The following is a 21587-nucleotide window of genomic DNA, read 5'->3' on the forward strand; positions in this document are numbered from 1 at the left end:
AGGCCGCAGGAGCGAGCAGGCCTCGACCGGGCGACCTGACAGGACTGCGCGAGCGCGAGCGCAGGTGCCCTGAGAGGGCTGCTTGAGCCGGCGGGCGGGCCCCTCCTGAGAGGCGGCGCGTTTCAAGAGTGGCTGATTTGCCCAGTCCGCACCTCCGCTCCAGTCGTCGGGCGGGGTTATTCACCCAGGGAGCCCGAAGGGAGGTTGAAGTCTGGCATGCCAGGGACTGGGCGAGGACTTCTTTGACCTTGACCTTCAGCTGGTCACTTCTCCGTACGGTGGGGGCCGCAGAATCCTGAGCTCCCCAACCCCCCGCCGAAGCACCTGCCTCAGTTTCTCTCTGCAGTCTGCAACGGAGGCGGAGCCAGGCGGCCGGGGCTCTAAGAGGGGAAGCGCGCGAGGCGGCGCGAGAGCGTGCGGAGAGGACGCGTGAACTGCTGGAGGCGGCGGAGCGGCACAAATTGGACCTGGTTGGAGGGGTGCCCCAAGGAGCGGAGCCGGAGGGGCGGGGGCCAGAATGAGGCGGGGCTAAAGGAGAAACCTGGACTGCCCCCTCAACCCTTTTCATAGGAGCAACACAATCAACAGTTGCAGGAGCAGTGGGAGGAGCTGTCAAGTCAGGTATGTGCAGGGAATGGGTTGGCCTCCAGTCTTGGTTCTACTCGAATGTCCCGCTCTGGTACCTGCCGCTGTTGCCTCCCAGTCTCTGCCCCCCCAAAGTACCCCCGCCTCTAGAGGCCCCGTAAATCCCGCCCTCACAAGCCCCGCCCCCAGCTCTTTTACTATGGAGGGGAACAACGGAATCAGCAGCGCGCGGAGCAGCAGCAACTCGGGACGCAACTGCTGGCACTGCAGGTACTTGGACTGAACCCCTAGCGCCCGACAGGGGCGGAGCGGAAACGTGGGCGGGGCCGTAGTGGAGCGAGGGGCGGACCCTGAGGCCCAGAGCGGGTCTTGAGGCACTGCGGGTGCATGGTGTGCCCCGACATCTGACAGTTCTTGAATGCTCCCAAAGAAACAGCTGGAAGTGGTGGAGGCCAAGTACGCCACGCAGGCGGAGGACTTACGGCAGGTGTGAGAGGAGCCCGCAATTTGGTGGGAGGGTCAGCTTTAGGTGTCCATAGAGCCTGGGCCTGTTCGGAAGGGTGGGAGGGGTGTGTCCTTTCGAGTCTAATTAAGACTGTTGTACCCTAGGGTGCGCAGCGGACCGAGGAGGCCTGGGCCAGCTTCCAGGAGCAGAGTGGAGTCCTTCAGGTGCGGCTCCCTCGGCTCTGAGAGCCAGTCACCTCTGACTCTACTGCGGCCTCCAACCCACCTTTCCCAGACCTGGGGCAGCCAGCACCAGGAGGCTTCCTCCCCCAGCCCTGAATCCTCACTCCCATCCCCTCCAGGAGCTGCAGGGGAAGGTGATGGAGGCGGCGGCTGCGCTGGACACCTCGCGGGGCGGCCCAGAACCGTAAGGGAGTTAGTACGGTTAAATGAGTAGGGGCGGTTGTGGCGCTAAAACAGATTGCTTGTCTCCGTGCCTGTCACCCTCAGGTGGGACTCTCAGCTTCGCCGGGTGCAGGACTGCTCTGGCTCGCTGATGGAGGAGGTGGCCAGGGCCGACTGTGTGAGCGTGGGCCCGGGCTGGTGGGCTGGAGCTGGGACACTCCCGCCACCCCCCTGTCCCTCCGGGAGAGATCTGGCTAGCGCAGTGCCCCTAATCCTGCATTGAGGGACACGGCTCCCTTTTTCTTCAGGAGAAGCGGCTGTTGGGCGGCGCAGGGGCTGGAGGCATCAGGTGAGCCCGGTGAGGGAAGTGGGTTCTCCTTTTGAGTTCCCTCTCCAGCCACCACTCATCTGACCATTTGTCGGTCCACAGGCTGTGGGCGCTCGGTGCGCTGCAGATGTTGCTGTTGCTCCCGCTTGGCTTCCTGGCACTGCCGCTGCTCTATGTGTTGCTGGTGAAGCAGGACGCCATCCACCAGGGCCTCCCGCACCTCAGCTCGGATGCTGCCTTTCGCCGCCTGCGCTACACGCTGTCCCCACTATTGGAGTTGCGCGTGCGCGGGCTGCTGCCTGCTTAGAGCCATCACGCTGGCCGTGGCCGCCTGCACCTTAGTCTCTCGTGTGATTTCTGGGGCGCCTGAGGGGAGATACCCGGGGCATGAGGCTCATGTCCCCCCCACCCACTAGCGACCCACCCTGGCACTTCAGCTCAGAAGACAACGGTTCTACCAGGAGGGCCTGCATCCAGGAAGGAGCTCCGGGTCCCAGGCCTTGGGTTGGCCTTCTCCACAGCCTCAGTTGCTGCACTCACTAGCCAAGTCCGAAGTTGGTCCGCAATTTATTAGTGAATTTGCCTGGGCCTAAGGGATTAGGAGGAGGCGCTGGTCGGTCAGATTTTTTTTTTTTCCATGGAGGTCTGTGATTCCTTTGGATCCACTGCTAGTAGTTATTTAGGTCCCCGTAGCATCCTTTGGTTCTCTCTGGGTAGGATCCCCATCCTGGTGGCAGTGTTCCTTCCTGTGGCAGCTTTGCTTTCTTTGCCCTGGGCATAGCTACTAGTGCGTACTCAGACTGCCGGTTTCCTGTGGAATTTCTTTTTTATTTGTGAGAAATATTATTAGTGGAAATAAGCCATTTCTATTTTGTCAAGTTTTGTTATTTTAGCAGTGAAATTGTTTAATGTAACTCCTGTACACATATACTTTCTTGCAATAACCTTTAAAAATATTTTCTTGCTGGGCGCAGCGGCTCTGAAGACTGAGGTAGGATTGCAAATTCAAAGCCAGCTTCAGCAAAAGCGAGGTGCTAAGCAACTCAGTGAGACCCTATCTCTAAATAAAATACAAAATAGGGCTGGGGATGTGGCTCAGTGGTCAAGTACCCATGAGTTCAATCCCTAGTACAAAAAAAAAAGTTTTTTAATTAATTTGTAGTTATTCTTAAGGCTTTGTTGTTAAATTTGTTGATGGAACCCTATGTTCCAAATTTAAGAATTGTGCTTTGAGTTCTAAGTAACCATTCTTGTCTGGAAATCATAAAGACATTCTCATATTTTCTTCTTTTGTGGGGGGGCGGACAGGGTGTTGTTCTGTTGCCAGGCTGGCCTTGAACTATTGGGTGCTTGATCCGCCCTCTTCAGTCTCTGGAGTAGCAGTGACTACAGGTCTGGAGCCACCACACCCTGACTTCTTCTAAATTATTATTTTCTTTTAATTGTAGATGAGAACAATATACCTTTGTTTTACTTTTTAATGTGGTGCTGAGGATTGAACCCAGTGCCTCACACTTGCCAGACAAGTGCTTTAACACTGAGCCACAACCCCAGCCCCTCTTCTAAATATTTTAATGATGTGCTCAGACTGGGATGTTTAAAGTGATTATTGATATAGGTGCATTTATGAGATATATTTTTTACTGTTCTTATTTTTTAAAATTTATTTAATTAGGTATATATGACAGCAGAATATATTTTGATTCATTGTATACAATCGCAGCACAACTTTTCATTTCTCTGATTGTACACCATATAGGGTGGCACCATATGTGTAGTCATACATGTACCTAGGGTAATGATGTCCATCTCATTCCACCATCTTTCTTGCCCTCATGCCCCCCCTTCACTCCTCCCTCCCTTTTGCCAAAGTTCCTCCATTTTTCCCATTCCCCCCCTCCTTGTAGGTCAGCATCTACTTATTAGAGAGAACATCCACCCTTTGGTTTTTTGTGATTGGCTTAATTCACTTAGCATGATATTCTCCAACTCCATCCATTTATCTGAAAATGCCATAATTTTATTCTTTTTTAATGCTGAGTAACACCACAGTTTCTTTATCCATTCATCTGTTGAAGGGCATCTAGGTTGCTTCCACAGTTTAGTTATTGTGAATTGAGTTGTGATAAACATTGATGTGGCTGCATACTGATTTAAATCCTTTGGGTGAGGAGTGAGATAGTGGGTCAAATGGTGGTTCCATTTCAAGTTTTCTAAGGAATCTCTATACTGCTTTCCAGATTGGTTGCACCAATTTGCAGTCCCACCAGCACTGTATGAGTGTGCCTTTTCCCCTACATCCTCGCGTACATTTGTTATTTGTATTCTTGATAACTGCCATTCTGATTGGCGTGAGATAAATCTTAGAGTAGTTTTGATTCGCATCTTTCTAATTGCTAGAGATGTTGAACATTTCTTTATATAATTTGTTGATTGAATGTATATGTTCTTCTGAGAAGTGTCTGTTCAGCTCCTTAGCCCATTTATTGATTGGGTTGTTTGTTTACTGTTTTTATTTTTGTATTCTGTATTCCACTTTTTTGCCTTTTGTGCTTTTATTTATTTTTTAATTTTTTTCTCATATTTTTTTGTATCTTTTTTTGTGTTTTTATTTTTTTTTAATTTTTGGCGGACACAACATCTTTGTCTGTATGTTGTGCTGAGGATAGAACCCGGGTCACACGCATGCCAGGCGAGCGCGCTACCGCTTGAGCCACATCCCCAGCCCCCAGCCTTAAATTCTTTAAGACTGTTTTTAGTTGTAGATGGACACGATACCTTTATTTTGTTTATTTAGTTTTTTTTAATGTGGTTCTGGGGATCAAACTCAGTGCCTTGTGCATGCAAGGGAAGCACTCTACCACTGAGCCACAACTCCAGCCCTTATTTTAAATTTTAAGCCAGAGTCTTAATGGATAGTGCAGGCTAGGGTGTAGCTCAGTGGTAGGGCGCTTGCCTAGCAGCTCCAAGACTCTGAGTTCAATCCTCAGAACCACAAAAGACAAAAACTAAAACAATTTAAAAAATCAAAGGTTTGTGCAGATACCCTATGATCGAATAATCTTAATTCCTATACTCATCCCTTGTATCATTGTTGTCATGTCTTCTACTTTTATGTAAATCATAATTGAACACATTGTTGTACTACTATTATTTTGATCAGGTTCTTATCTATTAGATCGATTAATATGTAAAATAAGCTTCTTTTACTTTCACTTATTCTTTTTTTTCTTTTTATTTTTTAGTTGTAGTTGGACACAATGCCTTTATTTATTTTTTATGTGGTTCTGAGGATCAAACCCAGCACCTCAAAGTGCTAGGTGAGAGCTGTACTGCTGAACCACAACCACAGCCCCCTTCACTTATTCTTTAATGCTCTTTCTTCTTCCCTCCCCACATCCCAGGGATGCTTTACCACTGAGCTACATTCCCATCCCGTTTTAATTTTTGAGACAGGGTCTTGCTAAAATGTTCAGACTGTTCTTCAACTTTTGATCCTGCTTCGTCTTCCTAAGTCACTGGGATTATAGGCATGCACCATTGTCCCAGCTTCTTCACTTTTGAAGGATAATTTTTCAGGATACATAATTCTAGATTGGTAGGTTTTTCTCCCAACATTTTTTTTTAAGTATCAAAGATTTCTTTTTTTTTTTTTAAATTTTTTTTTAGTTGTTGATAGGCCCTTATTTTATTTATATGTGGTGCTGAGAATCGAACCCAGTGCATCACACATGCCAGGCAAGTGTGCTACTGCTGAGCCATAGCCCCAGCCCCTCTCCCAACATTTTAAACAAGTCACCTCATTCTCTTTTTACTTTCTTTCTTTCTTTTTTTAGTTGGACACAATATATTTTGTTTTTATGTGGTGCTGAGAATTGAACCCAGTGCCTCACGCATGCTAGGCGAGTGTGCTACCGCTTGAGCCACATCCCCAGCCCCTGGATATAATTCTTATCTTTGCTCCTCTTTAGGTTTTTTTTTTTTTTTTTTTTTAACTCCTATGGCTTGAGATTTGTCTGTCTTTGATTTCCTTGTGTGAATATATTGCCTAGTTATATTATTTTTGGCATTTATCCAGCATAGTGTTCTCTGAGCATCTTGGATCTGTGGTTTGGTGTTGACAGTAATTTGGGGGGAATCCTACTATTCAAATATTGCTCCTATTCCTTTAATTTAAAAAAATTTTTTTAGTTGTCAATGGACCTTTATTTATATGTGGTACTTAGACTCAAACCCAGTACCTCTCACATGCTGGGCAAATGCTCTACCACTGAGCTAGGACCCTGGCCTTGTTCCTTTCATTCTTAATTCTTCTGGTTGGTATTCCCATTATGAGTATGTGGCATTTATAATTGTCCCATAGTTCTTTTTTTATTTTATTTTATTTTATTTTTTTTTTTTTCTTCTTTTCTTTTTTTTTTTTTTTTAATTTTTTTTTATTGTGGGTTGCATAGTTCTTTTTTTAATATTTATTTTTTAGTTGTAGTTGGACATAATACCTTTATTTTATTAATTTTTATGTGGTGTTGAGGATCGAACCCAGGACCTTACATGTGCTAGGCGAGTGCTCTACCACTGAGCTACAGCCCCAGCCCTGTCCCATAGTTCTTAAATATTATGTGTATTTTTGTTGTTGTCGTTGTTTGTTTTTTGTTCCTGGGGATGGAACCTAGGTTTTCCTCATGCTAGATAAGTACTCTTAACATTGAGCTATACCACCAGTCTTTTGATATCCTCAAGCTCAAGATTCTCTCCTCATCCATGTCCAGTCTACAAATAAGCCCATTGAAGGCATTCTTTATTTCTGTTGTTTCTTAGGATTTCCACCTCTGTTTACATTGGTCATCTGTTCTTGCATGCTGTGTGCATCCACTGAAGCCCTTAGCATCTCTGTTATAGTTATAAATTTTATGTCTAATAATGTCTAAAATTTTATGTCTAATAACTCTGGTTTTGAGAGTCAAATATATTCTCTTACACTATTTTGTCTTTCCTTGTACCAATAGTCTGAAATGACTTGATTAGTATAGCTTAATAAGTCATATATAAATACTGAGCCATAATCCCAGCTCTTTTAATATATATATTTTAAAGATAGATAGATAGAGAGAGAGAGAGAGAGAGAGAGAATTTTTTAATATTTATTTTTCAGTTTTCGGCGGACACAACATCTTTGTATGTGGTGCTGAGGATCGAACCCAGGCCGCACGTATGCCAAGCGAGCACGCTACCACTTGAGCCACATCCCCAGCCCCTTTTAATATATTTCTAAATTTTTATTTGTCCTAATAAGTCTTGATAGCTAGATTTATTGTTCTTCAATATTGAAATAGCTGTTTTGCCCTTTGTATTCTCATATGTTTTTAATCTGCTTGTCAATTTCTAATATAAAACTTGGAGATTTTGATTGGTATTTTCAGCAAAACACGTCAATCTGAAGAGAATAAACATAACATTAAATCTTCCAATCCATGAACATACCTATTACTGTTTAGCTCTTCTTTCAACATTTAGTTTTTTTCTTATGAATCTTTCATTATTTCTTAGTGTCTGATGGTTTTGGATGCAATCATACCCACAAAATTGTTTTATATATTGACCTGCATCTTAAAAAATTGCCTATAGATATTAATTTTGGATTTTTATTTTATTTTTTAGTTATATATAGACACAACAACTTTATCTTATTTATTTTTATGTGGTGCTAAGGATCAAACCCAATGCCTCACACGTTCTAGGCGAGCACTCTACCACTGAGCCCCAGCCCCAGCCCCTTAATTTTGGATTTTCATGTACATAAATATTATTTCTGGATAAGCTTTATTTCTACCTATCTACTATTTTTTTTTTTTTTTTAGATGGGGCCTTGCTATGTTGCCTAGTCTGGCCTTGAACTTCTGGGCCCAAGAAATTCTTCTATCTCAGTGTTCTGAGAAGTTGAGACTACAGGTGCATATCACTATGTCTGGCAAAGATTATATATGTATTTTGTTAATTATTCCTTGTCTATATGATACTATAAAAAATTGCAGTAGGTCATAAGACCCTCATTCCAGAAGATTACCACTCCATACCTGGGAGGATGGAATATCAGGCAAAGATCAAAAAGAATGTGGATTGGCCTTACTGGGTTTCTCCCTTCAGTCTGCTATATCACATTTCTACACAGCTGTTCACTCTTCATCTAGTCTTGCATAAATAATTTCCCTTGGATCTTTCCATCTTCAATTCTGAAGTTTCCCATATCAAAGTCTTATTAAACAAATTTCTCAAAAAAAAAAAAAAATTGCAGTGCTGGGATCACTGTACTGAACCCTAGTCTCCCATGTTAAAAAAAAATAAAAAATGAACCCAGGGGTGCTTTACCACTTAGCTAAGTCCCCAGCCCTTTTTATTTTGAGACAGCCTCAGCAAGTAAGTGAGGCACTATCTTCAAACTTGCAATCCTCCTTTCAGACTCCTGAGTTGCTGGGATTACAGGTATGAGCCAGCTCACCCAGCTCAGCCCCCAAATTTTTTTTTTTTTTTTTAAAGAGAGAGAGAGAGAGAGAGAATATTTATTTTTTAGTTTTCGGTGGGCACATCTTTGTATGTGGTGCTGAGGATCGAACCCGGGCCCCACGCATGCCAGGCGAGCGCGCTACCGCTTGAGCCACATCCCCAGCCCCCCCCCCAATTCTTAACCGATTTCTTTGTATTGCCTAACTGAACTGGTTAGGGGTTTCTATACAAACTTGAAAAAAAGTGGCAACAGCAGGTACTTTTTATGTTTATTTTTTTTTGGTGGTGCTGGGGATTGAACCCAGGGCCTTGTGCACACAAGACAGACAAGCACTCTACCAACTGAGCTATATCCCCAGCCCTCACAGGTACATTTATATCTCTCTCTCTCTCTTTTTTTTTTTTCATTTTGGGTGCTGGGAATTCAACTCTGAGCCTTGCTTGTTCTAGGTGAGTTCTCTCTACCACTTAGCTACATCTCCAGTCTCTGTGTTTTGAGACAGGAACTCACTAAGTTGCTCAGACCGACCTTAAACTGTGATCCTCCTGCTTCAGCCTTTTGAGTAGCTGGGACTACAGGTGTGTGCCACCACCCCTGGCTTATACCTCAGTTTCATCTAGGGGGCACATCTTTCAACATTTTAACTTTAGCAATTATCAAGAATATAAGTAACAATAAATGTTGGTGAGGATGTGGGGAAAAAGGTGCACCCATACATTGCTGGTGGGACTGCAAATTGGTGCAACCATTCTGGAAAGCAGTATGGAGATTCTTAAAAAAGCTAGGATGGAGCCACTATTTGACTCACCTAACCTACTCTTCAGTATACATCCAAATGATTTAAAATCAACATACTACAGTGATGCAGCCACATCAATGTTTATAGCAGTTCAATTCACAATAGCTAAGCTATTAGAACCAAGCTAGGTGCCCTTCAACAGATGGATGGATAAAGAAAGTGGACACAATGGAGTATTTTACTCAACCATTAAGAAGAATGACTTCATGATATTTGCCAGTAGATGGATGGATCTGGAGACTATTATGCTAAGTGAAATGAGCCAGTCCCCAAAAGCCAAAGGTCGAATATTTTCACTGATATGTGGAAGCTAGGGCTGGGGATATAGCTCAGTTGGTAGCACAAGGCCCTGGATTCAATCCCCAGCACCCCCCACACACACACACCTAAAAACAACCAATAAAAATAAATAAATTCCACCTTTAAGAGATGGGGATGATGATGTAATCCAGTGACTTAGCAATCTGATGTAGGAGAATACCAGGCCAGTCTCAGTAATTCAGAGAGGCACTCAGCAACTTAGTGAGAAACTGTCTCAAAATATAAAAAGTGCTGGGGGTGTGGCTCAGTGGTTAAGCACCTCTACATTTAATCCTCCATACCAAAAAGAGTTGTGGGGCTGGGGTTGGGGCTCAGTGGTAGAGTGCTTGCCTCGAATGTGCAAGGCCGAGTTCGATCCTTAGCACCACATAAACATAAAGATGTGTTCAACTACAACTAAAAAATAAATATTAAAAAAAAAAAGTTGAGGGATACAGCAGTTGTGTAGCATTTGGGAGGCCCTGGGTTTGATCTCACATACACACACAAAAACCTATTAGTCAGCTAATAAGAGTCTTTTTTTTTTCCTAATATTTTTAGTTGTTAGATGGACATAATACCCAATGTGTTGAGGTTCGAACCTAGTACCTCACATGTGCTAGGAAGTGCTCTACCATGGAGCTACAACTCTAGCCCAAGTGGAGTGATTAGTCCATTATTTAATATAATTATTGATATAGCTGGATTTAAGTCTGTAATTGTAAGATTTCTCTATATCTCACCAACTTTTTTTTTTTTTTTGTGGTACTGGAGATTGAACCCATGGACCCATGGCTTTGCACATCCTAGGCAAGCACTCTTACCATGAAGCTACATCTGCAGCAGCCCAACATGTTATTTTTTGTTCTTTTTCTACCTTCTTTGGGTTAATATATACTTTTGAGACATCTAAGTTGCTAAGACATCATCTTGCTAAATTGCCTAGGATAGGCAAGATCCTTCTACTTCAGTTTCAACCCTAGCCCCTATTTATTTTATGTGGCGCTAAGGATTGAACCCAGTGAGCTACAGGCCCAGCCCTAATTTAATTATTAGCATTTTTTTTAAAATTTCTGGTGCTGGGGATGTAACTCAGGGCTTTGCACATGCTAGGCAAGTGTTCTACCACTGAACAATCTACACTCCAATATTTTTAAAGCCTTGTTTTAACTTACACATTAATTTCTTATTTATACTTTTACATATATTGCTCAGGCTTCAACTGCTACCTGAAGCTGAGTATTGATTCTTCATCAACTCTGGCAATTCTAAGTTGATAGGAGCTTCTTGTTCACCTTTCTTATTCTTCATGCTGTGGTAATTTCATCATTTTAGTAATTCCATTGCCCTTTCAGGTGATTGGTTTTCTCTTTACCTCTGACCCATTATTAAGCCAATCTTTATTTTTACCCATTATTAAGCCAATCTTTATTTTTCATTTTTAGTACTCTTTACCTCTGACCCATTATTAAGCCAATCTTTATTTTCCATTTTTAGTAATAGATGGTCACAATGTCTTCATTTATTTTTATGTGGTGCTGAGGATTGAACCCAGTGCCTCACACGTGCGAGGCAGGTGCTCTACCACTGAGTTACAGCCCCAGCCCTAGCCAATATTTTGAATGAAAAAAAAATTATTTTCTGGCTTCGATTCTTTTTTTTTCTACCAGAGATTGAACCACACAGCGGTGCTTAGCCACTGAGCCACATCCTCAGCCCTTTTTATTTTGAGACAGGATTTTGTTAAGTTGCTTAAGTCCTTGCTAAGTTGCTGAGGCTGGCTTTGAACTTGGGATCCTCCTGTCCCAACCTCCCAAGCCACTGGGATTACACTGCACCTGTCTTAGTCTGCTTGCCTGCTTAAGATAGAGAAAATAATGGGTTAGAATAGATAAAGTTATTAGGAGCTAGTCAAGCAACAATTTTGCAGTCCCAGAACACAGCACCTTTAAGAGAGAGATGACAGCAGAAGTGATTGCCCATCATGGGAATGACTAGAGCAAATGCAAATGAATGAAGCTTGCGCTTAGGACAAAAACAAGTGGGGTAACCTCCTTGGCAGTCCTGAGAGAGAGAGATGGCTCTGAAGCTGGCAGGAATCAGTTGAGGATAATACAATGTTATTTTTGGCATTTGTGTGAGGCTTAAGCCATAACTGGTGTGTCCGGGCCAGCAACCTGCGAAAGTCCCATGAGGGCAATTCCCGAGCAGGAGGGTCTTTCCCCTCTATAAAGGACACAAGGAGGAAAAGCAGGTAACACTGAGCCTTCCCCCTTCAGAAGCAAAGCTAGGACACACTGATAAACTCATCAGTCAAACCAGGCACAGTGGTGCTCACCTGTAATTTCAGAGACTCAGGAGGCTGAGGCAGGAATATCCTGTTTGAGACCAGCCTCACCAAAACTTTGTAAATAAAAAGGGCTGGGGATGTAGCTCAGTGGTGGAGTACCCTTAGCTCAATTCCCAGTACTGCAAAAATAAAATTCCAACACAGAATTTTTTTGGGATTTTTATTTTGTTCAATCTTAAGTTGCATATAATTTTTTTATACACAAGAAAATACTTCATGTACCTCATGTACCTATGTAATAAGACAGGTGGGGAATGTATCCAGTGCAAACAAAAGATTCACACCTGTGCATAGACAGCACCATCAGATGATTGTCATCTCAGTCTCTCTGGCATCACCAAGCATTGTCACATGGGGCCATGCCTAAGGAAGGAGCAGTTGCCAGGTTCTAGGGCTTCAGTTCTTTTTCTTATAAAACACGCTGCTGGGTGAAATGGCAGGGCCAACAGTAGCTCACCCATTTTGACCTTAGTGTGGGAGCTTCTTGAGGGACAGCTGGGGGCAGAAATGCTCTCATGCTCCATGATTGTGGGGTGGCTTTTGGGAAGGGCCACACAGGGCAGAGGGCTGGGCTTCAGAGGGCCACTCCTTAATAAGGGATGTCATTCTGATAGTACTGGATCATGTCATAGGTCCGGCTCCTAGAAGGTCAAAGCAAGAGAGTAAAGGGAGGCTATAAGGAGGCTGCTCAGTCAGGGCACCCCCTCACCCCTGGGGAGTCCTCCCTACCTGCTAAACCCTTCTTCCTGCTCAACCCAGCAACTTGGAATGTGTGAATATGCTGGCAGCAGACTCTAAAACAGGCTCAGGTGTACAGATGCCACCACCTCAGCCCCATGGCCTGTCATTCCCTGATTTGGGAGGCATAGTCCTCCCTCTTTCTATTCCCAGCCTGCTCCGCACTCTCAGCACATGCTTGTCTTATTTCACCTTAGATCCTCTTTATTCTGTTCCACAAACTGCTTTCATAGAAATGCCATTTGACAATACTTGGGTGCTCCCAACATCCATCTTGAGCTACCTCCCATTTCTCTGCCGTGTTCTTCAGGCCTCTTTCTTTTTGCCTGTTAGGGCACCAGACCCTGTGGGCTTTCTGGGTGGGTTCTCTACATCTTCCTCTCAGGCTCAGCCAGCAGTTTCCTGATTAGATGGCTATACCCTGGTTCTCTGCCTGCTTTGGTATAGAGTGACTCACCATGCAACTAGGCACCCCAGCCTCCTGTCCTCCCCATCTTTAAGAGACCCCCCTCTGTGGATTAGCAATCACCTAATTGCTCAAATCACCTTCTCTCTGTTCAGAGTGGACACTTCAAAGTCACCTCTGACTCTCACCCCTCAGCCTGGGCTCTGCCTTTAGCACCTACACCCAACCTCCCATCATGGCTCTCACATCAATATGTGACAATTGTCCCCACCCTGCCCCTTCCATCAGTGCTAACACAGCACCTGCACAAGGTGTCCAAACCATCTGGAGCTCCCTTCCTGCTCCTCTTGGCCCTGTGTGCCTGAAGTTCAACAACCCTATAAGTCCTGCCTTCAACCTCTGCCAGGTGTTCTCCTCAGCATTCCCAAGCCTCCCTGAATCAGCACCCATTACTCCTTGAGAGTTCCCATTACAATCAAGTAATCACAGGCACAAGAGACCTGTGGGAATACAGGCTCATTGTCACCTGATCTAGGCCTGGCCCTGGCCCCCCTGTGACCATGGGCAGGTAGTGACTTGCCTGTTACTGAGGAAGCAGCTCTGGATGACCTTCATGATGAAATTTGCAGCCTCTCGCTCAGTCATGTTGGGGCTAAATCTATGCCTGGGAGAAAGACCAAAGGGTGTTGCTGTTGGCTGCTATAGCTCCCTTCCTAACCCTGCCTCCAGTGTGAAGTGGTTCTGCCTGTGGAATGAATTGTGTCATCTGTGCAAATCTGTTTAGTTGAAGGCCATGCCCTGGATATGTACCCTCTAGAATCCATGTTCCAGAATCTGGGAATAGTGCTGAGGGTATATGTGGCCTAGTATGGGCTTGTCCCTGTCCCTTCAGCTTCTAGGCCTAAGTGGTCCCATGGATGGGGAGGACTAAGCATGGGGCAGCTAAGCTGCTACAGCCCCAGGGCTTAGGGTCAGGTCAGCAACATCGAGAAACTAAAGGATGCCTGCATGTGACCTCATGTGGCCAGCAGAAGCTGGGTTGTTCTGCAAATATGATCTGATGACAGTTTCACCCAGGAACCCTGTCTGCTCTGGAGTTGCAAGGAAATGATAATCACAATTACAATCACATAACAGGATCCCGTGGGTAGAGCCTATGCCAATGGACAACTGTCCCCCAGATGGTCTGTGTGTCTGTTAAGGAACCTACTTCAAGAGCTTGATTGTCTGGCCACGGAAACAGGGCAGACCCGTGTCCAACATGAGAGTGACCAGAGAGACAACTGCGTCCATATAAGGCCTGTGGAGAGATGGGGATTGTAGGGTAGACAAAAGTCAGCCTGAGCAGGTGGCCCTGCCTATAGTCCTGTGGCATGGCTGTCCCCAACAGGTCCCTCTGGATTCCCACTGCACCTTTCCTTCTATGGCAGCCCCTTCACATGCAACTTGCTGCTCCCCAGCTGGCACATCCCTGGACTGGGTTGTTCACACACACCCTAGGATGGTTGAGTGGTCCCACCCTGTCCAGACCATGTGAGGCCTCTAGCCATGGTTTCAAAGATAATCTGATCCTCCCTTGTCCTGCAGGGCAGGAGGTACTGAGGGGTTAGAGTCTAGATGTTATCACACATGTTATGTGGACTTGGCCAAGTGACATACCATGTGAAACCAGACAATACCAGTCTCCAGCATGCAGTTTGGGGGATGGTAGGTGCTCAGGCAATTGTTAAAGGGTAGGTAAGATGCCCTAAAGGGGAAGCCTAAGACTGAGGGGCATTGGCAGGATGTGACTGGAGGTTCAGAGTGAGGACAGATTGCTAGCAGAGGTGAACAGAGTGGTGACCAGAAGGTAAGGCCTGGGTACCAGGTGCTGCTGGCACCTCTCTCCTCTCCACCTTTGAGGGGCTGTCTATTCTGATGCCCCAGGTCTTACCGCACAGCCAGGTAGCCACGGACACACATCTCCATGAACCATTTGAAGGGAGTAGCCTCCATCTTGCCTCCCATGATCATCACCATCTCATCTGTCAGCTTGATGTCTGGTTCCCAGCCAAGGTTGCCTCCCGGTGAGCTTTCAAACATGAAGCCAAAGTCTGCAAGACCCCAAAGCCACCTGTAACTGGGGCAGATGTGAGGGCAGGTGGGGATGGGGGCAATCTTTTTTTTTTTTTTTTTAAATAAGCAAGTCATTTAAAAAAATTATAGTTGTAGATGGACGGCATGCCTTTATTTGTTTCATTTTTATGTGGTGTTAAGGATCAAATCAGTGCCTCACACATGCTAGGCAAGTGCTCTGCCGCTGAGCTACAGCCCCAGCCCTGGCAGTCTGTTTTAAGGAGCAGAAATGGACTCAGAAATACCACAACCCACAATCAGGCCATGGGCCAGGTTTTCTTGGGGACAGCCAGGGAGGTATAGGCAGAGGAAGAAGAGAGAGGGAAGAAAGTGAAGGTGGGAGCAGGCTGGAGTAAAGTGAGGCCTGTACTAAGCTTGAACAAGCCTGGTTCCTGACCTGGAGCTCCTGGCTACTTCCCTAGGGTGGCAACTTCCTGGGGCCCAGTTGGGTACCCTCTACAGTATGATGGCTTGGTGGCCAACAGCCTGGATCTCAGAGCTTGACATGTATGCCCCCCGCCCCACCAGCCCTCCCTGATGGGTGGCTCTGGGCATGCTTGCTCTTCTCTGTGGGTGCCCCCTTCCTTCCCTGAAGTCTGAAGGGTGAAAGGAGTGGAGATTATAATTGTGGCCCGGCTGACCAATGTGGATGATGTGGCCCTTCTTGTCCAGCATGATGTTGCCATTGTGTCTGTCCTTGATCTGCAGCAGGAACAATAGGAGGCTGTAGGCGGCCATGCTTCGGATAAAGTTGTAGCGTGCCTGTGTAGAAAGGGCTACAATGGCTCTGGGACCTGTGGGAGCTCTCCCTGATTCTGTACCCAGGACCCAAGCCTGGCTCTCTGGCTCCACCTTGGCAGACCTCAGCAGTAGAAGTGAGCATGGCTGGGTCTGATGTGCAGGACCTCCCACACTCAGAGGTTCATTTTCTGCTGGGGAATTCAGCTCTAGGCTCCTATGATGATGGCCAAGGGAGGTTACAGGTATCCCTAATGAAGGAGGACTCTGAAGATCAGGGGAAGGAAGCAAGCAGGTGCTGATTAACAGGAGAGTGGTGGAGGTGGGATGGGTATAAACAAGCCCTCTGGGGCTGAGGCCCTGCTGGTTACCTGTTGGAAGGCCAGGGTAGACTCATCCCCATACTGGCGTGTGAAGTAGTCATACATGCCAAAGTCTGTCTGGCGTCCTAGCTGGTCTCGAGAAGTGCAGTCAGGGATGCACTCTATCACCCCGCACTAGAAAAGAAAGAAGGAAGGATGGATCTTAAGGCCTGCTAAGTGGAAGGCATTGACAGGTTTTTTGTGGGGCTCCTGTTCAGGTAACTTACCCCAGGGGCAGTAGCCACTACCCGATAGGGAAAAACAAAGAGGTCGAGGCCGACCAGCTGGAAGATGTTCTTGAAAAGGTCAATGATCTGCAGGGCCAACATGTCCTAGGAACCAAGGAGGTATGGGATGCAGTTGGCTGGCCTCTCCTTGGTCCCTGGCCCACTCAGTTCCTAGTGGTCCTTGAGGTTCACATAGGGCAGAAGCCGAGAAGCCAGTAATAGAAGAAGGGAGGCCATAGCTGAGCAGGGCCTTGACTCACTACGTACTCAGGCATAGGTTAGGCATAAGGCCATGAGGCCTGGAGGATACAAATGGGGGGGGGGCCCTGCTGGCCTCAGGGCATTTCCCTCTGGGTGGGCACTGGAGGTAGAGCAGTTAGGGCAAGAAGGAGAGATCACTGGGTTTGGCACAGCCCTAATTTACTACATGGTACCTGAACCAAATGAGGGGAAGCAAAGATTCACATCTCTGTATGTAAAGCTTGCCTCTTTAGTGTGCCTACAACGTGGGGGAAAAGAGGCATGGCCCTGCTAAGTCAACTCTGTCACCTGCCGGCAGTCATCCCCCACTTTGAAGATGGCTGCCTGCCAGCAGATCTTCTGATCATCAGCATCCTGACTGCCCGAGTCATCCTCAGAGTCTGAGTGGCATCGAAGACCTGTGAGTGAGGCAGAGAGGCCAAGGGTAGTGAGAAGCCCTGTTAGGCTTCAGGGCAAAGTCCTGCTCACGAGCCTGGAGAGAACCCCAGGAATCTTGGGGATCAATTCTGCAAAGCCCAATGGGGCCAAACAGGGATCCTAGAGGGCCTCCAAAATGTCATGAGTCAGTGGGTGGAATTACTGGGTCAGGAGACTTTTCCTAAGAATATTCAGGCTTAAATGACACTGAAAACAGGAACCCCATTTTTATACACAGAGAGGTCTCAGGTATGCCCAGGATCAGTGTTGGGCACTGTGAGTCCGTGGGACAGGAGGAACATGTCTGCACACTGGGGTTCCCAGGGGCCTTAGGAACCAGAGTGTAGGAAAGGCCATGGAAAGTGTGCCCCCACAATGGCCAGCGGCCTCTCTGCAGCTGGCCACATCCCCTCTACTGGGTTGAAATGTGTTACTCCAAAATTCTTGCTTACCCAAAACCTCAGAATGTGACTTATTTGGAAACAGGGTCTTTTCAGGTATAATCAAGTCAAGATGAGGTCATATTGGATGGGGGGTGGTGTTCAAATCTAATGACTAGCATCCTTATAAGAGGGAAATCTGGCCATGTGAAGGCAGAGGTGAAGGTTTGGGCGATGCTGCTATAAGCCAGGGAATATCAAGGATTGCTGGAGACCACCAGAAGCTTGGCGAAGCAAGAAGAATCTTGTTTTAGAGCCTTCAGAGAGAGCATGGCTCTGCCAACACCTGGATGTAAGATTTATGACCCCAGTCTGTAAGGCTGCCAGAGGAAACTAAGTCACAAATGCCCCAGGCCACTCAGTCCTAAAGGGGCCTTCTGATTATGCAGCTGACTTGGGGCGAATTTCCAAGGTGGGCATGTCTGTCATATATACAAGTTCCATGCCATCTCCAAGGGAGAGGTAAGATTGAGAGGTAGCAGCCATCATCTTTTATGGGGAGCTGGTAATAAACTAAACAGGCCAAAAGAAACTGGCACTAGCAAGGAAAAGCATTTAGATCCCAAATTAAAGCAGAATTCTTTACTGACCTTCTTTTTCAAGTTCACTTACTCCACATCGTTTCACCTTAAATTTAGCCAGATACGGGGCTTTTGCAGCACTACCAAAAAAAAAAAAAAAAGAACATGGCACATGTGATACAGCAAACTACTAAGTAAGGCCACTGCAGAAGGGGGCAAGGGAGGCACTCACCTCTGCATGGGAGTCCCAGACTTGTAGTCAATGTCCAGCACAATGGCCTCAGGATTGCTGGGCAGGTAGCAGCCTGTGCAGGGACAGAAGGGAGGCATTGGGAGCTCACGTATGATCATGGTGGAGGCAAAAAACAGTTCCCAACACACACTTTACATGAAAGTCCACCCTGCAGTCAGCCCACCTTGCAGAGGACTGCTTCTCATCCATGGTTACCAGCAACTTCTTATACTTTGGCTGTTATAGATCTGTCCTCCCTGACTCTGACCTTCACAGATCTTTCCAGACAGCTAACAAATGAGCCACCACCTCCCAGGAGATGCTTATCAAAGAGGATGTGCTGAGCCTCAGCTTCACAGAAGCTATCTGCCACCAACCCTGGTGGAATTTTGCTCTCCAGGTGGGAATTTTCCACCCTGCCTCTGCTAGTCTCAGCATCTCTCAACACACTTCCATTCTTGTGCTTGTTCCATAGTTAAGGGCTTCTCTTCCTCTGTAAATGTATCCAGAAGAAGGATAAGAGGAAACTCCATTGTTGGAGCATTCAATGCCCAAGGGCCCAAGCATATGTGTGTGTGGCTGGCCATTGTCTTTATGGGTGCCCTGTACTACCTGGAGAGAGCAGAAGTTCCCCTCTGTTTCACAGGCCTACAGAGGATGCCTGCTTACCAGGCTGCACCTTCACTTCAGACAGAGCTGACAGACAAGCCTTCTTTCTCTCATCGCCTTTAGGGTAGGGCCTGAAAAACAAAACAGAAATGCTTTGTTGTTTCCTGCAGGAACTGGCCAGGGCCATCCCATTTGTATTCCCTTTTCTATTTCTCTCTTCCCAGTTCCAGCTATTCCTGCCCAAGTCCCAACTGTCAGGAGACTATTTGCAGCAGTGCCTGTGCAGTATTTCTCATGGAGAAGCCTAGATGGTCACGGGACCAAGGTGGGGCTGTTTTCTAGTTGTCTCTGCCTCTTGCCTTGTGTGTGGGGTGTGTGTATTGCTGTTTGAAGCACTGGGAAAGACAGGTGGCTATGGGAGCTGGATTCAAATGCTGTCTCTGTAATTTACTTCCTGCATGACTGGCAGGTCCTTTAGACTTCCTGCCTTAGGATAAGGGTGGAAGGTGATAATTGGAGACCTGCACCTATTTACATGATACCACCCAGGAAATGTTATCTCCCTCCTATAGTTTGGATCTGAAATGTCTCCCAAAGGCACATGTATTAAAGGCTTAATCCTGAGCTTAGTGCTACTGGAAAGTGGTAGAGACTTTTAAAAGGTAAGACCTAGTGAGAGCTTTTAGGTCACTGGAGGTTTGCTCCTAAAGAGATTGTGCAATGCTGGTCTCTTTCTGATTCTTTGCCGCCATAGGTGAGTAGCTTCCTTTGCTATGTGTTCCTGTTGCCAGAGGCCCAAAAGAAATAGGACTAACTGATCATGGACTGAACCCTCTGACACTGTGAGCCAAAATAAGCCTTTCCTCTTTTTGGTGCTGGGGATCAGATCCAGGGCCTTGTGCATGGTAAGCATGTACACTGAGCTACATCCCTAATCTCTTTCCTCTTTTTTTTTTCTTTCTTAATTTTTTTGTAGATGTAGATGAACAGAAAGCCTTTATTTTATTTGTTTATTTTTATGTGATACTAAGGATTGAACCCAGTTCCTCACACATATGAGGCAAGTACTCTGCCACTGAGCTACAGCCCCAGCCCCAATGCCTTCCCTCTTTTTAAATTGATTATTTCAGGTATTTTGTTATAGTGAGGCAAATCTGACTAACATATTCCTCCAACCCATTATCTTTGTGGGCTAGAAGCTGCCAGAATTGCTGCCCAGGAAAGAGCTACTGGAGACATGGTCAGGCCTTGGAATGACCAAAGTAGAAGCAGCTGTGTGATGGAGATAGCCCAGGGGGAAACAAGGCCGGGAAGAACTGTGCCTAATCCTCCCTCCCCTTCCTGGGTCATCCTGGGCATGTACCCAATGTCCTCAACTCCAGGGCTCCATCCAATGCAAATGAGAAATGACACTGAGAGCCAAGCATGGAGTCAGATCCATGTGAATTGAGGGCCCAGGCCAACAATGATAGAAGCTGTGAAGCATGTGTAATTTCCCTGATACCACTAGGATCCTTCAGAGCTTGGAGAAGGCAGAGTGACTTAACTGTGGGACAACACAGGGACTGAAACTAAGATGTGTCCTGAAATGATGTGGCAGTGCAAGTTACGTTGAATCACCAGAGCAGAGCTCCCTCACTCTGTCTGTATACCAGAATCAGCAGCAGCCCCACCACAGGAACTCTCATTTACCTGGTTGGGATGGGAACTTGGGACCAGGCACTGATGTTTTTAAAGCTCCCTAGGCAATTTCAAGGAGTGACAGGGATTGGAATGAGACATCCCAGAAAAGGATTCTGAAATGCTGCCACTTACTTGATGATGGCTGATACATTGGTGATCTTGTTAAAGAAGTCAAATTCCCGCTGGTAGAAATCCTTGGCTGGGCCTGACAGGGAGCCTGTAATCTCTTCTACTAACTGCTCCAAAAGGTCACCAATGTCAGCTGACAAAGAAACAAAAAAGTTGAGCTCTTGTGGCTGCAATAGAGTCCTTCAGTAAAATCCATGGACGTCTGCCACTCAGGCCAAGGGTATCTCAGCACCCTAACGGAAGTATGTGTAGTGTGCTCTGTGGACGTGGTATGCAGGCCATTATTGCCCCCTTCACTGCTGACACTAGCTATGCTAATGGGAAAAGCTTCTGGCACCAGAGTGGAGCTGAAGACAGGGCCACATGCATGGATTCCTCACTGCTACATACTCACAGTAAAGAAAAAGCCAGTGTCACTTGAGAATGTCCCCCGTGAAGTAATACAAATTAATTTTATTAAACCAAGTACATGACTTTTCAATATTCTGTGTGATGAAAATAGGATGCCCAAGCAGTGACTTTGCTGTATTTAAAGCCTGCACTGTCCTGACCTGAGAACAGAGCATTTGTCTGACTTTCAAGCTGAACTCACCTCTTTTTTCATGAAACTATTTTTTTTTTTTGGTGGTGCTGGGTATTGAACACTGGTACACTCTACCACTGAGCTACACTCCCTTTTTTGGGGGGGTGGTAGGGTACCAGGGATTGAACTCAGGGGCACTTAACTGCTGAGCCACATCCCCAGCCCTATTTTGTATTTTATTTATTTTTAAAAAATATTTGTTTATTTATACATGGGCACAATATCTTTATTTTGTTTATTTATTTTTATGTGGTGCTGAGGATCGAACCCAGGGTCTCACACGTGCGAGGCGAGCGCTCTACCACTAAGCCACAACCCCAGCCCCTATTTTGTATTTTATTTAGAGATAGGGTCTGAGTTGCTTAGCACCTCACTATTGCTGAGGCTGGCTTTGAACTTGCAATCCTCCTGTC

At 46.1% G+C, this 21587-nt stretch overlaps 2 protein-coding genes across 6 annotated transcripts in view; one reads left to right on the forward strand and one right to left on the reverse strand.

Annotated features, from left to right (window-relative positions):
* Positions 1-7246, forward strand: part of Tmem191c (transmembrane protein 191C) — a 7940-nt gene extending 694 nt beyond the window's left edge. The window contains exons 2-12 of one of the 3 annotated variants that reach the window (XR_007341270.1): positions 44-64; positions 347-470; positions 571-621; positions 775-855; positions 1016-1072; positions 1195-1254; positions 1392-1456; positions 1540-1612; positions 1743-1783; positions 1865-2753; positions 6915-7246. Coding sequence is in view for 2 of the 3 variants with exons in the window: in XM_015500354.2 (XP_015355840.1) it covers positions 44-64; positions 347-470; positions 571-621; positions 775-855; positions 1016-1072; positions 1195-1254; positions 1392-1456; positions 1540-1612; positions 1743-1783; positions 1865-2069 (778 nt within the window). In the remaining variant the exon portion in view is untranslated. Of the gene's footprint in view, positions 1-43; positions 65-346; positions 471-570; positions 622-774; positions 856-1015; positions 1073-1194; positions 1255-1391; positions 1457-1539; positions 1613-1742; positions 1784-1864; positions 3422-6914 lie in introns of those variants that run through there. The other 2 variants (XM_015500354.2, XM_048785087.1) reach the window with 2 other exon arrangements.
* A 4610-nt stretch (positions 7247-11856) lies between these two features.
* The window catches only part of Pi4ka (phosphatidylinositol 4-kinase alpha), a 129803-nt gene continuing 120072 nt past the window's right edge, over positions 11857-21587 (reverse strand). For 2 of the 3 annotated variants that reach the window (XM_015500356.2, XM_015500355.2), the window contains exons 44-55: positions 20595-20724; positions 18840-18910; positions 18171-18243; positions 18008-18078; positions 16849-16958; positions 16300-16404; positions 16082-16207; positions 15614-15734; positions 14791-14950; positions 14068-14157; positions 13438-13521; positions 11857-12354 (exon numbers count right to left, since the gene is read on the reverse strand). In XM_015500356.2, the coding sequence (XP_015355842.1) occupies positions 12303-12354; positions 13438-13521; positions 14068-14157; positions 14791-14950; positions 15614-15734; positions 16082-16207; positions 16300-16404; positions 16849-16958; positions 18008-18078; positions 18171-18243; positions 18840-18910; positions 20595-20724 (1193 nt within the window). In that variant the 3' untranslated portion in view covers positions 11857-12302. Of the gene's footprint in view, positions 12355-13437; positions 13522-14067; positions 14158-14790; positions 14971-15613; positions 15735-16081; positions 16208-16299; positions 16405-16848; positions 16959-18007; positions 18079-18170; positions 18244-18839; positions 18911-20594; positions 20725-21587 lie in introns of all 3 variants that reach the window. The other variant, XR_007341271.1, reaches the window with a different exon arrangement.

The sequence above is a fragment of the Marmota marmota genome, unplaced genomic scaffold (assembly GCF_001458135.2).
Source record: "Marmota marmota marmota unplaced genomic scaffold, marMar, whole genome shotgun sequence".
Taxonomy (NCBI): Eukaryota; Metazoa; Chordata; class Mammalia; order Rodentia; family Sciuridae; genus Marmota; species Marmota marmota.